Source organism: Lipotes vexillifer, unplaced genomic scaffold (genome assembly GCF_000442215.2).
Source record: "Lipotes vexillifer unplaced genomic scaffold, Lipotes_vexillifer_v1.1 scaffold666, whole genome shotgun sequence".
In the NCBI taxonomy this organism is placed as follows: Eukaryota; Metazoa; Chordata; class Mammalia; order Artiodactyla; family Lipotidae; genus Lipotes; species Lipotes vexillifer.
The window spans coordinates 3793252-3809738 of record NW_006787408.1 but is presented as its reverse complement, the minus strand read 5'-3'; the positions used below and the strand labels follow the sequence as shown (position 1 = coordinate 3809738).

At 49.8% G+C, this 16487-nt stretch overlaps 1 protein-coding gene across 1 annotated transcript in view; it reads left to right on the top strand.

Moving 5' to 3' along the window:
- Positions 1 to 6: 6 nt before the first annotated feature.
- KCNK12 (potassium two pore domain channel subfamily K member 12) overlaps positions 7 to 16487 on the top strand; it is a gene marked incomplete at its 5' end in the record, with an annotated part of 50693 nt that continues 34212 nt past the window's right edge. Inside the window, one exon of the mRNA XM_007459979.1 lies at positions 7 to 340. Coding sequence (XP_007460041.1) covers positions 7 to 340 — 334 coding nt within the window. The remainder of the gene's footprint in view (positions 341 to 16487) is intronic.

Here is a 16487-nt window from a genome sequence, read left to right as displayed (position 1 = left end):
CCGCGCCCCTCCTGCTGCTGCTGCTGCTGCCGCCGCTCGCACCTCAACGAGGACACGGGCCGCTTCGTGCTGCTGGCGGCGCTCATCGGCCTCTACCTGGTGGCTGGCGCCACAGTCTTCTCGGCGCTCGAGAGCCCGGGCGAGGCGGAGGCGCGGGCGCGCTGGGGCGCCACGCTGCGCAACTTCAGCGCGGCGCACGGAGTGGCCGAGCCGGAGCTGCGCGCCTTCCTCCGGCACTACGAGGCCGCGCTGGCAGCCGGCGTCCGAGCCGACGCGCTGCGCCCGCGCTGGGACTTCCCCGGCGCCTTCTACTTCGTGGGCACCGTGGTGTCGACCATAGGTGAGCGGCGCGCCCAGCGGGCGACTTTCCTCTCCGCGTCTTTCACCTGCCGCCCTTTCCACTGCTGGGGGCTCGAGCCGCGTCCCTCGGCTCCCTCTTCCCTTCCGAGGCCCCGCTGCCTACTTTCATTTCGCCCTCTTCTCCCCACCCGTCCCCCTCCTCCTGCTCGGTCTCCCTCTTTGCTGGCTTTCGGCGCGGGAGGTGGCCTGAGAGGCCCATCTCTGGCGCGCACCCAGCGGTGACTGGCTGGCAAAGAGGCCAAACGGGGAGAACCCTCACCCGGGCGCTGGGCAGACGGGGGGCCGCCCGCGCTCCAGCACTTGCCAGCTGCGTGACCTAACCGCTTGTGCCTCAGTTTTGGCTTCTAAAAAAGGACTTGGGGGAACATGTATCAGGGGCCTGCTGCTTCCTTCTTATTTCTCACGCCCCCTAGTCCTCGGTTTCCTCATCCAGGTGATTTGCAAAACCCTTCCTCTCTCCACTCACAGCGTTGTTACCTCCCTTCTCTTTCTCCTTCCTTCTTTTACACGCGTTTTCCCTCAGAGTCCTCCAGCCCTTTTACCCTGGGGAAGGCGACCGTTTCCCCAGACGAATCCCTAGATCTCCTTCGCATCTTTTTTTTTTTTTTTCAGTCTACACCACCCCATTAGACTTGGAGAATAGGACTGCAGCCGCTCTGGTTCTGGTTTTCTCCTCCTACTTCCCCCCTCCCCATTTCCAGCTTCCCCTCCAATTTCTTGACCTCTCTTCTTTGTTACCTTGCTATCTTTTCCAACCAATAGTGGCGCCAAGGGGGTAGCTTGGGTGCAGGGGGTAGTTTCTCTATACCTTCCATCATCCCTTCCTCTTATTTTTGGTGAAATAGTTCATGATTTTGCAACTGTACAAAAAATGCTGTGTAACTATTCCTCGAAGCCCCCCTATTTCTTTCGCCCCTCCTCTGAGCCTCTCTTGTAGAGATTGTGGAGCCATCACTGCTCCCCACTCCACCCTGTCCCTCTCTTTATTCTCCTCTCACCCACTTTCCCCATCCCCCCCCCCTTTCCCTGGGCCCTGGGTGTCACGTGAAACAGACCTCTTCCCGTTGCTGTATAGAGTGCAGAATAAATACAAGATTTTCACTTTGGCAAGACTTGGTGTCTCATCTACTCCTGCTTCCAGTCCCAGGGTGGAAGAAGGCCCTTGGCTGGTCATGCCTCTAGTCACCCCTAAGCACTATCCCCCGATGGTAGTTTTGGAGGAGGGGACTGGATTCACTGGGCTGAGAGGTGAGGGATTGCACCGGCCCGCCTTCTGTGGGTGGGTTCTGGGCTGGATTGGTATGCCAGCTTAGAGACGGGGGAATGGACTAACTAACCAGTGTAAGCCATTGTAGGTGGCTGCTGGGAGGCAGAGAGAAAGACTGCATCCATGTGCAGAATATGAGCAGCTAGAGATGGCTCTCTGAGTGTATATGTATAGTCTACGAAAGGGCTTCCTTTCAATGAATTTTCCTGTGTCATGTTTGATCTGATGACTTTAAATAGAAAAGACAAATGTGGCCCAAGTCCAAAGTACACACAAATTGGATAAAAATACCATTTAAAAGCTATATCATGTTGTTATGGTGATTGAAGATATAAAATGACCCCCTTAAAAAAAATCCCCTTTTAAGAGCTGCATCAAGTTGCTATAGCAACTAGAATTTTTTTTTCTTTTTTTTTTTTAAGTGCTTTAAAAGTACTAAAGATGCTTAGTCCTGGAAGATGACATCATGTGTTCATAGCTCATTATTGATTTATGCTCTTCCTCTTGTAAACACACCCTTTTGCTTTCACCTAGAGGCAACCTGTGCACATACTGGGCAGCCACAGCCTTTCTTTCCCAGCGGTGTGTTCTGACCTTGGCTTCCTAATGGAACCCACAGGTTAAGGAAAAGGTGGGAGCAGTGTCCCCTTCCCCTACAGGCCATGAGTCTATCCAAATGGGGCCTCATTCCAGTGACCTGTGGTCTCTGTGCCTTTCTGATGAGCTCCCATCAATGCCTTCATTCACTGCCCAGCCATGGCTTCTGCAGCTTCTGTCAGTTCTTTGCACAAAATCAAGTCAGCGTGTTGGTAAATTGTTCCAAGCCCGAGCCCTTAATCTACAAGCAGGATTGGCTGTTCTTTAGTCAAGCAGAAAGAAACTATGTTCTGTTTCTTGATTTGTGTTTTGGGATGTAGGCAAGCATTGTAGGAGGCTATGCTGAAGCTGGTGGCTATGTTACAAATGACCCAGCACATTGTTTCCAAAATCTGCTGCAGGGAGATAGTTATCTCTGAGAAGAGCTGCACTCAGGACCAGAACCAGCCAGTGGACAGCTCAGCATTGAACTAGCCCCTTTGCAGAGGTGCCAAGAGAGCCACACAAGTAGCAGGGTCTCTGTCAGTTATCCACCTGCTGACGTGGTCTGGGGCAGTGGTTCAGATTGGTCACTTCTGTCAGATAAGTTCTGCTGAATCCTTAAGTAGCATGATTTTTATTTCAGGGTTCTCTTGCAAAATGTACTTGGATGAGATTTAAGTAAAGACCTACATACGGCAGTTTCACTTCTGTTTATGTAGTTCCTTTCCCTTAAATGCCCTGAGTCTTCAGAGACAATTATTATTACTGGTGCTTTTATGGATTCTGCAGCTCAGGGAGCCAAAGCTGAATCCAAAATGGGCAGTGAGTATTCTCTATCTGCCACCTCATCCAGCGAAGAGGAAAATCAGCACGCACTCAGTTTTATTTGAATATCACAGTGTGTATGGTCCATGCAGCAGTGTGGACATTTTCTTGTATTGTATAGACCCAACTAAATGATTCATCTAGACCTTAGTGTAGAAAACCCTTTCTTAATTCATCCCATAAGTATGATATTTTGTGTATATCAGGCCCCAAGTGCTAATATGTTGAAAGGTTAAAGCTTATTTTACAAGACAAAGGTTGAAGCATATTCCAACAGGGGCAGTTGGATTGCAGTGTTCATGGGCGCCACATCTTGGCTAGCCTCACTGATGATGACTGGAACAAGGAGGGGTCCTTTGGTCCAATCCCATGTGGCTCAGAGTGTTAAGGGACGTGTCTCAGGTCACAGTTAATTATGTATTCAGCTGGGTCCAGAATCCAAGTTATGCAGTGTTTATTCTACCAGTTTCATTGATATAATTGGTGGGCACATTCCTGTTTGAGGCTGAAGTATTTAATAACGGGTGTGTGTGTGTGTGTGTGTATCTGTGTGTGTGTCTGACAGACACTACAGCAGGGCTGAGCAAAAGGACTGGTCTGTTGGTCAGGCCAACAGTTGATTAAGTCCAGAGAAAACTTGAAGGATCAGACACATCTTAGAGGTCAGATAGACTAGAAGCATCTGGTAAGTCTTAGACAGCTGGGAAGGCAAGAGCCAGTACCAAGAAGGTTAGAGACAGAAATGCTAGCAAGTAGGAGACATTCAGGTAAATTCTGGTCCAAGGACAGCAGCCACTTTCTCTCTGCCTTCTTTTGCACGTGTGTGTGTGTGTGTGTGTGTGTGTGTGTGTGTGTGTGTGTGTGTGTAGGGGAGGGGAAGAAGGGGCAGGAATGGGCCTTCAGCTAGAGGGAGACACAGAAGAAAAATTCACGTGTGGCTGTATGTACTCATGTTAGATGAAACACCATGATGAGGTAGAATACTTGTCCTGACATTTGGCTTGAACAAGGCCCATATCCGGAGCTAGGTAATTTGCAACTGTCCATACAACATAGACCCAGTGGGAAGATATGCCAGTGGCTGTTCAGTGGTAGTTGAGGCTGAATAGAAAGTCAGTCTCAATAGCTTAAGCAAAATGAAAATCCACTTTGTGGTCTAAATTATTTATATTGATTGCTTACACTGAACTGAAATCCTGGGCAATTATTACTTCTGCCATTTATGCTATATGACATATTTGCAGGGGGTTGAAATCAAGTTTGTTTTAATGTAAATGCATCCATTTATTCATCCCTCCATTTAACAAAATCCAAGACAAGCAGAACTCATAACCATGCATGTGTCGCCTTTGGCATGTTATCTACATCTCCCGTGATTACATGAACTCCTAAAGAGAAAGACACTGGCTGGTGTTCTTTTAGTACTAAATAGTATTCTTGGAGTCAGGCCCTAGCTCAAAGATATTCAAGCAATCCAAAGGGTATTAATCCATAATTTCACATCCTAAAGGATGTTTTATTGGTTTACTTTGAAAAGATTAAAAGGAAACTCTCCACTGGGGTTTTAATTATGCAACTGCTGTCAGATTTACACATAGGGAAGAACATATTTAAAAGTCTCTCTCAAATGGCAGCTTGATATAAACAGAAATATTTTTGCTTCCTTTTATTAGGTTTTCTGGCAGCATATTTTAGCTATGAAGCTAAAACCATGCCGCTGTAGCCGGGATGGTGTAGGTATAAGAGATGTCACTTTTGGCACTGCATAATTTAGCTTGCTACTTGCAGAATTAGGCATACTTAATTTTTCAACTGCAAGATTAGTAACAAGTCCTAACTTTTTACTTCTTTTTTAACATGGAGTTTTAAAAATGTTTTTGCTTCAAAGGAAACTAAGACATTATGAGTCCGAAATGTCACTACCACATTTACATTTGGTTTTCTTCTGACATGTATGTAATCCAGCTGGAGGCGGCTCTGATGCCGGGAATGAAATACATTACCCAGAAGGAGAGGAGTACCTTTCCTCGCTTATTTCTCTCATCAGCTATTTTTTATTGGAAGATGATGCTATGACAACTCTGAAGGACATTTAGGGGAAAAAAAATCCATCATTAGATTTGAAGCTGTAGATGGAGAGCAAGGAAATACATTCTAATTCACTGCTCCATCCTCAGCGCCCGGCACTGAACCCAGCACATTGTAAATAGTCAATACTTATAATAACTCATAATACTCTGCCCTAACATAACTGTTTTCATTTTTGCAAGTTCCCCTGCAGTTCTTTGTCACCTTTTGTAGGAAAAAGAAAGGGAACTACTTGACAAGTGCTGAGCTGCTTTTGGTTACATGTTTTTATCAGTGTTTTTTCCATGTTTCTACATACTAATTTTAATGGGTGCATAATATTCTATGTAACTGATGTTCTGTAATTTACTACCCCTATTGCTGTGTAGCTGGGTGTGGTTCCCAACTTGGGGGCTGTTGTGAGTAATGCCACAGTGATCATCTTTATGAAGATGGCCTTTTCTTTACACAAGATCTCCTTCAGTTGAATTCCCAGCAGTGAAATTGATAGTCAGGGCACACTACCATCTTCATGGCTCTTGGGGCCAGTCCCTTTGGAGTGAAGGACTGTCTCATCTCTCCTGAGCTGAGCCTACAACCTCTACAAAGCCTAGAAGAGACTGGACAGTTACCTAGCAAACTGCCCCATGGAAACAGGCCACGGATTCACTTGGTTTTCTCCAGGATTGCACTCACTCCCACGGGCTGAGCTGAGCCCTGAACAAGTCAGTGACTAAAGCATCTTCAGCCTCCCTTGCTTTAATGAGAGCCACTTCCTCTGGGAAATTCTGGATGGGTGGAGATGGGCAGGAAGGAAAACAGGAGCAGCTGCCGGGCCATCAAAGACAGAGACGGGGTACCCGGGTCTTCTTCCTTCCTGTCCCCTGCATTCCCAGGGATGTCTGCCACCACTCCCGGGCCAAGCCAGTTGAGGGAGAGGGTTCTTCCCTTTGGTCCTGACTGTGCCCAAGGACCCCAGCCTGGACTGGCCCAGAATTGTGGCACACGGAGCAGACACCTACCTCTAGAGTATTCCAGCTGGAAAGCACCACAGAAATCCTCCAGAACTTGCCCCAGGCATTTATACCGTTCTGTCAACAAAAGCCAACAACAAGCAGCCTATTACAGAAAACAGGGGAGCTGGAGCCCCACCCATCAGGCCTCCCCTTAGATGCCACGTACTCCCTGAAGGCTTCTCTGAGGAGCCCTGGCTCTCCTCCAAGACCAACCCGAAGGGGGTTAAGTTAGCCTTGTTCCTCATTTTCCATAGGTTCCGAGAAGGAGAGAGCTTGTTCAAGGTTGCACAGCAAGTCAGAGGGGCATTTGCTGAGAGCTGGTGCTGACCCAGGACCTGCCTATGTGGACTCTGAGGTCCTCGAGCTCTCATGCCGCCTTGGAAAAGTTTCCTGAATACTGCTGAAGATCTCTCTGTCTGTCTGTCTGTCTGTCTCTCTCCCTCTCTCTCTCTCTCTCTCTCTCTCTCTCTCTCTCTCTCTCACACACACACACAGACACACACACCCTGCAAATGATGGGACAAGTACAGAACCAGATCCCTCCATGGCTCTTCTGAGCAGATACCAGTCTTCCCAGAAGGGGTGAAAGTTAAACAGTACATCAAAGACAAAGGGGAAGAGCTTGGAGGGAGGCGGGTAGGGCACCTGAGGAGCAGCAAAGTAAGTCGAGTGCCTTGGAGGGTCCTCCAGGGAGAAGCTCCTGCTGCATCTGAAGGCTGTGGGGGAGCCTCAGGTCTGTGTTCGAAGGTGGAGCTCAGGGCTCCCACCCCCGTCAGCTACAGTGGGACTCTCCGTGCCCTTGTGTGGTGACCTCAGGTTCAGAGGAGGTGAGACGGAGCAAAAAGCCACTGTGTTCCTGTGCACAGCCCCAGCCCAGGGTCTTCCCTAGTCTCCTAGTCCTCCCCTTGCTTCTGCCCAGCTCCACTGATCTTCCCAGGATCCAGGGCTTGGCCAGGGGCTGCCAGCCAGCCAACCAGAATGTGGGGCTGAGGTGGGCGCGCTGGGCAGTCTCAGGCTCTGATCTCACCTGGGGTCAGTGGCAGGGTATCTACGAGGTGAAGTTTGGGGAGGCATAGGGTCTTGAGGCTCTGAGGACAAAGGACTTTCCATGGGACTGAGACAGTACAGGAGAGGTGCTGGTAGAGAGAGAGAGAACCGAAGCCCCCTGGCTCACCCCAAGCCAGCTCTTGGCAGCTGCCACCACAGCTGTCAGGCTCTGGCCCCAGCAAGTTCTGTCCTAAACCAGGCCATTCCCTAGCCAACCGCCAGCTCTAATTCTTGGGGGACCGTAGCAGCCAGTGGCTCTGGTGAGGATGTTCTGGACCATCTGTGAGTGTCACCTCCTCCCTGGGCTTGGGCAAGCCCAGCTCAGCACTAAGCTGCCAAGCTCACTAGCAGGATGGGTGTGCAGGGCCCTGTGAAGGATTAAGCTCTGGGGGACCCACTCTGTCACTTCCCCCAGATCCCAGGTGACTCCAGGACGGAGCTCCCAGTATCTTGTAATTTGAAGTTTTACAGTGTCTGGATACAATGTCATTATTCTCACAGTAACAGATATTGCCGACCAGGAAGGCAGGGTAGCACAGAGCGGTGCCCCTCAATCAGTAAAGTGCATGCAAGTCACCAGCCCTTGTCAAAGTGCAAGAGCACTTTCTGTTCAGTAGGTCTGGGTGGGGCCTGAGACTGCATTCCTCATTTGCTCCCAGTGACGCCCATATTCTTGGTTCCCAGACTGCACTGGGCATAGCACAGGAAGAGAGAAGCAGCAGTGAGTCAGGAACTGGCGGCTTGGACCCACTCTGCCCCTCACTGGCTGCACGGCTGTGGGCAGGACACGACACCACGCAGGGCCTCAGTGGCTTCATTCCTAAAAGCAGGGAGTGCTGGGGTCACTTGGGTCCCTTCCAGCTCTGATGTTCTCATATCTGGGAAGGCTATTCGCTCACATCCTCTGGTGCAGTTTAGTGCAGGCTAAATGCACCAACTCTGCAGACTGGGTCCCAGTCCCAGTTCTGCCACTGACAAGCCATGTGCTCCCAGTAAGAGGATGTGCCTCTTCTTACCTCAGTTCCCTCTGTAAAGTGAGGATAACAATGCTCCCTACCCCACGGGCACCTACAAGGGTTGAATGAGCTAATCCACGTGTGCAGCGCCTGGCAAACGCTTGGAAAGCATCAGCTCCTCAGAACTGGGCAAGCCTCCTGGGTGAGCCCTGGGCTGCCACCCTGCACAGGGGGAAACCGAGGTCCAGTTCATCGCCAACCCACCACTCTGCGTACAGCCCTCTGGGTCTCAGCCGCCCCTGCACTGTGACATCTGCCACCCTCTCATCGGCCGCTGTCTCTGGGGCATGTTGCTGTCCTGCGCTGTTACATAACTGGCCTGGGAGGGTGCTTTTTAAAATGCATTTTCTTTGGTTCCTCAACTAGAATGTCTTAATAATTCCTCATGTGTGTGCTCTTTGATCTTTTTAAAGAAGCTGTTTGGTGAATAACTGAACAAGTGACTGAGCGGTGGTTTAGACCATTGTCCCCCGGTACGTCTCTCCTTCTCACCCCCAGAGCAGAGCCCTGGGGAGCCACACCCCTGCCCACCATCCTGGTTTAGTGGGCTGAGGCATCTTGGCAGTGCTTGGGCTTAGGGGGAGGTCGTGGAGCTGAGACCAGCAGAGAGGCCAGATGGGGCTGAGGCCAGGCCTCGCTACGCTTCTCCGAGGCGACTCTGGTGTTGGGACTGCGGGTGGAGGAGGCTGCAGGACGGCACTGAGGTGAACAGCCCCACTTTGGGTGGGAGCCAGGGTGCTGCTTCAGGTCTCCAGGCCCAAACCTTACTCTGTACCCTTCACCCTGGGGCTACTCAGCTCCCCTGCTGGGTAGAAAAAGCATTCCCTGTCCTAGGGCAGGACAGGGGAGGCTGCAGGGCCTGCCAGCATGTTCCCTCTCCAGACTCCACCATGCCAGCAGCCAGGGCCTTTGTTCCGGGGAGAAAGAGGGTAACCGCAACATCGCTAGTCTCACTGATTGTCACCCCACACACACATACATACACACACACACACACACACACACGCACGCACACACACGTCATGCTTACCCGTTTACTGTGTTTTTACCCATGTTTACTCAGGAATCTCCCCCAAACCCTAGGACAGCAAAGAGGATGCTATTATCCCATTTCACAGACGAAGAGACAGGCTCAGAGAGGTTAAGCGATTTGCCTGGGTTCACACAGCAGGGAGTCAATGTCAGGATAGAGGATTCAGGCCTCCTGACTGTACAGCATCCTTTCTGTTGCCCCTGAGCCATGCACGACCACAGCGGGAGAAGAGTCACAGCCCAGTCTGGGGTCTGCTGTGGGGTGGGGGCAGAAGAGGTGAATATGAGGTGGTGTCAGCAAGGGCTCAAGCACAGTTTAGGGGTTTGGATTTGGCTGTGCTGTGCTCCTTGTAGCCCCAATGGCTACACTGAGCTTTCCATCCTACACAACCCTGCGCCCGTTTTGAGGGAGGCTGCAGGCAGGCAAAGCATGGTGCTTCACGCAGAGCTCACTACAACTCTGGGAGCCGTCGATGGGAACTTTGGGGGCCAACTGCACCAAGCTCTTGCCCAGAGAAAGGACCTCATGAGCTGAGGGCCCTCAGCCTTGCACCTGGGATAGCAGCAGTGGCCACAGAGCGGCGGGACTAGAAAAGCAAATAACCAGAAGGTCCGCACTTGAGCACATCAGCCACGAACGTCTGGGCACACGGCCCGCTCAGGACTGTCCAAGGTCATGTCCTAGAGGCAAACCCACCCAGACATTGAGGGAAGGCATGAAACCAAGCACCTGCTGGTGCATCCCCAGCTCTAGCCACTCTTAACTTCTGGCCATCCCTCCTGCACCCCACCCCTGAACCCCAGGCACATTCAGCCTCCAGGCCATTGCTCAGGCTGTTTTCTCCACCTGGAATGTTTTTCCCTTTCTCTCCATTTTCCACCAAGTGAACTTGGACTTCAAGGCGCAGCTCAAACGAGGCCATTAGAGCGAGACCTTCTTGGAGCCCCTCTTACTGCCCCCAGACACGTGCTCATTACCTGTTTCTATGCCAGTTTCCCTGGCAATAATACCAGCCTCTGTTCGGTGGGGTAAGGTATGGTAAAGGCTGGCACCGGACCCAGAACATCATAGGTATCCTTTCTCCTTCCTCCAGGTCAGGAGCTCTGTCTTAGTAGTGCTTGTCAGTGCTACACTTAATGACAATAATAGCCATATGGCAGCAGCCATGCGTTGAATGACTACTGTAAAGTGGGCACCGTGTCTGGAGATGGGGATAATTGAAAAGCAAACAGGTAGTTTCTGCAAATCATGGAGCAGAGCGCTTGGCACAGAGTAGGCGATTAATCAATGTTGAATGGATGGAATGAATAAATGAGTGTGAGTAACTGAAAACCTTGGACTGCTGGAAATAATAAAAAGAGAGAGTGGAAAAACCTGGGCCCAGGCTGGGCTCCAGGAACCTCCCAGCACCCCCGTCTCCCTCCCCGCCTGGCAGGTGTGCAGGAGACAGCTAGCTCATTCTGGCTGGGGCTCCCCTGGCAGACAGTGCTGTCTCCGTGGCTCTCTGAGTCAGCTGGGTCCTTGTCCTACCCTGCCTGGGGCCCGGCAGAATCATTGGATTGATACCAAACCAGACAATTCTGAGCCTCAGCCCCGAGAGCCCCAGGAGTGGTGGGAAAAGTTCAGTTCTGAACAATGAGGCCAGGCTTCTTGGCCCCAGCTCTCCCACCAACCCAGATGCCCCATCTGATCCTGGCCTTGGCCGCAGCTTCCAGCCACAAGGAAGCCCTGCTGAATTCTGCCTCTCGGCTCAATAGTTCTACCTTTTCCATCACCAGCCCATGGCACACCCCTTAGAAACCACAAATTGGACGGAAGTTTTATCAGTAACTAAATGCAATTCCACAAATCCAGAAAACCACCCCTATCCACACAGCCCAGCGCCATCACAATGCCTCTAAAAATACTTGGGGAAGCTTTTATTGGAATGAGGTGTCCCAGCTTTCTGGAAAGTTACAGTTGAGATAAACACAAGCCCCAGATCGCACTCCGCGTGACTTTTCCCTAATGCTTTCCAAATGGCCACGACCTCATTCCCTTGCTGCCAAGTGTTCGGAATTCTGAGCACCTCGTGGTGAGCTGCTCACACCAGGACCTGCCAGAAGAGCTTCAGGGACAGCCCAGGCCGGAGAGGGAAAGGAAAACACAAAACTCTGCCCACGTTGAGTGAAACTGCGGGGCCTGATCCCCCCAGCACCCAGGAGCCTGTCTCTCCTGTTCTCTGCTCCATCACCCAGTGCCTGGCACCAGTCTTGGCACGTGGGAGGGGCTCCACGAATGTTTGTGGGAAGAACATAAATTTGAATAATTGGCCGTTTCCGAGATTTTCAACTCTACCTAGGCACCAGTTTAAGAAAAAGTAGAATACGAAAATCTCCACTTACAAATCAGACGATGATTCACTTTGTAAAAGAAAGCTTCAATTTGCAAAGGTATTCACTCCGGGGCTTCTGTATGTAGCCAGGCACACCAGTGCATTTACAGTGAGATGCAACGTGCAGCCAGTATGTCAGGAACCCAGCAGCCACGCCAAGTCCCCTTTACTGCCATTGCCACCTTCACACAAACCCCAAAATCCCTGAGGCAGCCCAGTGCCTAAAGTCAAGGGCTTCTGGTAGAATCAATGAGCAATACACATGACCCAGTGGGCAATTCAGAAGTGTGTGTTTCAAGAGCTAATGCGGGTGGTGTGCCTTGTACTGACGAGCTGCCCAGGTCCACTGGAGCCGTCCAGCCGACGGAGCATATGCCCAATGTACGGAAAGTGCCTTATAAAGCTCCTCGATGTGCATTGTTCAGTCAGGCAGGTGGGCATTGTATGTGTCTCCATTTTAAGAATGAAAAAATCTGCAACACCAAGAGACAGTTTGCAGTGCGGTGTAGTGGCTGGGCGCAGGTGCTGAGGGCCCTGGCCTGGGTTAGAATTTCAGCTCCGTCATTCACTGGTGGGGTTGCCAGGGAACATCTCCTGCTCATTCACTGAACAAGTCTGGCTCACTGCTTTCCTCTATACCCCTCTCCAGTCTCCCAGGCGTGATCCATCCAAGACCCAGGCCTCACATTCCTTGACCATGTCACCTACAGCAATGTTCTTCTCTGTCCCACTCTGGCAGGTACTCTGTTCTACCCATGTCCTTGCTATGACCAGTGAACTGCACTGCCTTCATAGCTCACCTTCTGATCACCACCTCCCATCCTTCCAGCTCTCATCCTCTGTTGCCCCAATACAGTATTCCTTGGACGCCAAACGGGCAGTCCCCTACTATGTTTCCATCATCTTTTCTGGGCCCTCATTTCTTTTCTAATCCAGCTTAGATTCACTCCCTCTGCAAGCACCCTTAACTTCCTTGCCTCTCTCTCTCCCTGCATTGTTCCCCAACTTGGTACCATCAAAATGCCAGCTTTCCACCTATTCCTTACCTGTACCCAAGCCGCTACACACGGCTGGAGAAAACCATGCAAACATGCTGACTGGTCCAACTTTAAATTAGTGACCCCGGGGACCAGCCGGACACTCCATGCTCACGACCCTCCTACTACCTTCCTATTGTGTCAGTTCACCGCTTACCCCTCTTCCCACCTCCAGCCTCCCATAGCCCTCACTCTCTGCTCACATTTCACTGAGAAAATACAAGTCATCAGACAGGGACTCTCATCTTTACAACCGCAAATCCATTCATCATGTGGAGCTGCTGCTTCCTTATGATAGCAGACAGATTGTCCACTTTCAAATGCCTGCTTCACTGGGTCTCATCCCCTCCAACTTTCTCAAAGACCTGTTTCTGCCATGACCCGCCCCATACATTGTCATTGGCATGCAAAAATGCTGTCTTTTCTTCCTTCTTAATAGACCCCTCCCTTGATCCCTGTATCACCTTCCAGTTACCTCCCCATTTCTCTGCTCCTCTTTACGGGAAAACTTCTCCAAAGAGTAGTCAACATCTCCCTTCCTTCCCTGGATCCACATCGATCCAGAATCTACCCCATATTTCCACTGAGTCTGCTCTTATAAGATCCCCCATGGCCTCCTTTCTGCTAATCCAGTGATGACTTCCCTGTCTTCATCTTACTCAGCAACTCAGCAATATTTGACAACACTGGCCATTCCTCCTTGAAATCCACTTCTCTCTCGGCTTCTGAGACATCATGCTCTCCTTGACCCTCACTGGCTGCTATCCTGTCTCCTTCACTGAATCCCCTCCTTTGTGTGATCTCTCATTGTTAGAGGACCCCACATTCAGTCCTTAGACCTTTCTCCCTGGATTCTCTCTCCAGACACTGTCACTTAACCTGTAGGGGAAGAAACCTTTTTTCCTCTATGCCCTTAGGTTTTACACCTGGAGTACTGCAAATTAAACTGACAAAAGACAGATTAACGGTGAGAAAAGTCTTATTATGTATGCATATGGAGGGCTTCATAGAAAAGAACTGACGATCCAAGGAAGCAGTTGAGCCTGAGGCTTATATACCATTTTAACAAAGAGCAGTAAATTGTGGAGAAGTGATAAGGCAAAGGCAAAAGGGTTTGGGCTTTTAGGAGTGGTAACTTGTGAGAAGGTAAATGTATGGGGGAAAGGAAGGTAAGGGTTATTTTAGTAAGGTTTGTTGTGCAGACTCCAATTTGTGCAGTCTTGGGGTGAGAAGTGTCTCTGGTTATTAAGAGTTGTTCTTCTTTCCTGGTATAGTTGAGGAGAGCGGGGGGACACCTTCACAAAGGAAAATTTATACCCTACCTTTGGGCAGATAGGGGAAGGTTAGAGAGCTTTTCCTGAGTCTGCTGTTTCTCTATTGCCTCCAGCTCAAAATAATCCTTATGCCAGAGTTGCATATTTTGGGGCCACATCCTCTGATCCCCTTCACACCCCATGGCTTTAAAGCCCACCTATCTGCTGATGACTTCCAGAAGAACCCCAATCTTCCACACTATGCTTCAAGACCATAGGTCCAAGGGCCAGCCTGACATTTCCACGTGGATGTCTAATATGTATTAAAACTTTAAAAGACCAAAATAGAACTATTGCTTTCTGCTTTGTTCCGGTCTTTCTCATCTCAGTAAATGGCACCATCATGAAGAGCTGTCCTGATGCCTCTTTCTCTCTAATTTTCCATATTCATCATCAAATCCTGTCAGCTCAATCTGTAAAATACATTCCAATTTCATCCCCTGTCTCTGTGCCCATCACTACTGGTCTACTCATCACAACCACTGTATGTTGCTGGGGCAACTAAATCAGTCTCCTAACCAATCCTCCAGCTTCCTTTCTGCTTCTTGACAACCTCTTCTCCACACAGCAGCCAAAGAGGTCTTTAAAAGTATACATCAGTCAAGCTCTTCCCTTATTTGAAACCCACCAGTGATTCCCCATTGCAGGAAATCTGACTCCTCACCATGACATGCAAGGCCCTGTGTGACCTGGCCCTGCCTCCTCTCAGCCTTACTGGTACTGCTCTCCCCTTTGCTCAACTCATTATGGTGTCCAGACTGGACTTATTAGACCTCAGGGCATTTGCATTTGCTGTTCCTACTCCTGGGAGTCCAGCTCCCTGGGTCTTGGCATGGCTGACTTCTCAACCACATTCAAGCCTCAATATCTAAAACTAAAATGTCACCCCTTGAGGAGCCTTCTTTAACTACCTGACTATAATAGTGTCCCCCACTCACCCCCGGCTGCTGTCCATCACACTACGGTCTTATTAGAGCATGTACCACATTCCTAAATCATCCAGTTCCTGTACTTACTTGGGTTGTTGCCTGACCTCTAGCCACTCCCTGCTCCATGAGAACAAGGGTCTCGTCTCCTCACCCACTGTTATATTCCCAGCGCACAGCACAGCACTTGGTGTTTGTTGAACAAATGAACAAACTTCCAAAGCTTCTGTTTTAACATCTATAAAATGGGAATGAAACAGTGCCTATCTCACACGGTTGTTGGGAGAATTGTATGAGACCATGAATGTAGGTGCATCATCTGGCCATGGCATTTAATAAGCACTCTAATATGAGCTAGTGTTTTTATTAATAATTTGGCTGAGACTCACACAGTGAGTGGTAAAGCTGGACCCCAAATCCTTTGCTCATTCCAGCGTGTGTGAGGCCACCTCTCAGGTTGCAGGGTAGGCCTGGGGGAGCAGTGTGAGTGAGGTCAGGACCAGCCTGCCTTAGGCATGTTGAGGACCAACAACAGGTAAAACTGCTTTAATAGGTTTAGGTCATATCAGAGGGTCTTGAAAGCTGGGCAGAAACGTCTTAGACTTGGCATGGGGAGCAATGAGGAGCCATTGAGAAGAGATAAGTGTTTGAGAAGAGACTTGGCATGGGGAGCAATGAGGAGCCATTACATCTTCTTGACGATGATAAGTGTTTGAGAAGAGGATTCTGGCTGATTAGTCACTATATAGTTATGCCATTAAATCAGGCAATCTAGTTAGCGTAAATTGCCGGTCTCTAGACTGCCTGGAAACAACCAGATAATTTGAAGTCCCTTGTTTTGGCTGTTCACTTTGAACATTCAAATCAGCCCACTACGAGCTGTCCCCTTCATTTTATGGGGAGCTTATGTATCTCTATAGGTGGCAAATCCTTGAGTTTGTAATATCATCTCTGAACTGCTGTGTGATTCCAAACTCATTCAAAAGATTGCCAATGCATATTGTTTCTTCATGAGCTCTAAGTGGCTCATGATATTTGATAGTTCTAATTTTATAGCCAGTGGTGTACGCACTTTGAACAAAGAGCAGAATTTGGCACATTTGACTTAGCAGCTGTGTACAAATCTTTCTCACAATGATGTCTGCCTAATGGGGTTGTGGGGAGGACCCCACATAATAGGCCAAGGGTCAGTTAATGTTTGTTGTTTTGTTTATGTGTGTTTATGCTGAATATTTGTGTGCAGAGCGATTTGGGTGGAGAGGGGTAGGGATAGGGGCCGGGGATCCTGTGGCCTTTGGAAAGGAGAAGAGACGGTGCGAGAGATGTTCTCAGGAGCCAAATGGCAGGATCTAGTGACCGGCACTCAGCATGACTCAATATGACCCCCACTAATCTTGGTTCTCACTCTCTGTTCCACCCCCATTTCTTGACATCAAGATCACACATGAAGATCCAGGGAAAGGGGCTGACCACGGGCCTGGGCATCTCTATGATGCATCCAGAGATTTGTGTGCACGTCTAATAATGGGGGCAAGGGGGATGAGGATGCTGCAGATGCACAGGAGGTGGGAAGTGAAGTCAGGCTGAGGCTGGGGAGAAAGCCCCTCCTCCAAAGCTGGGTTCAGCA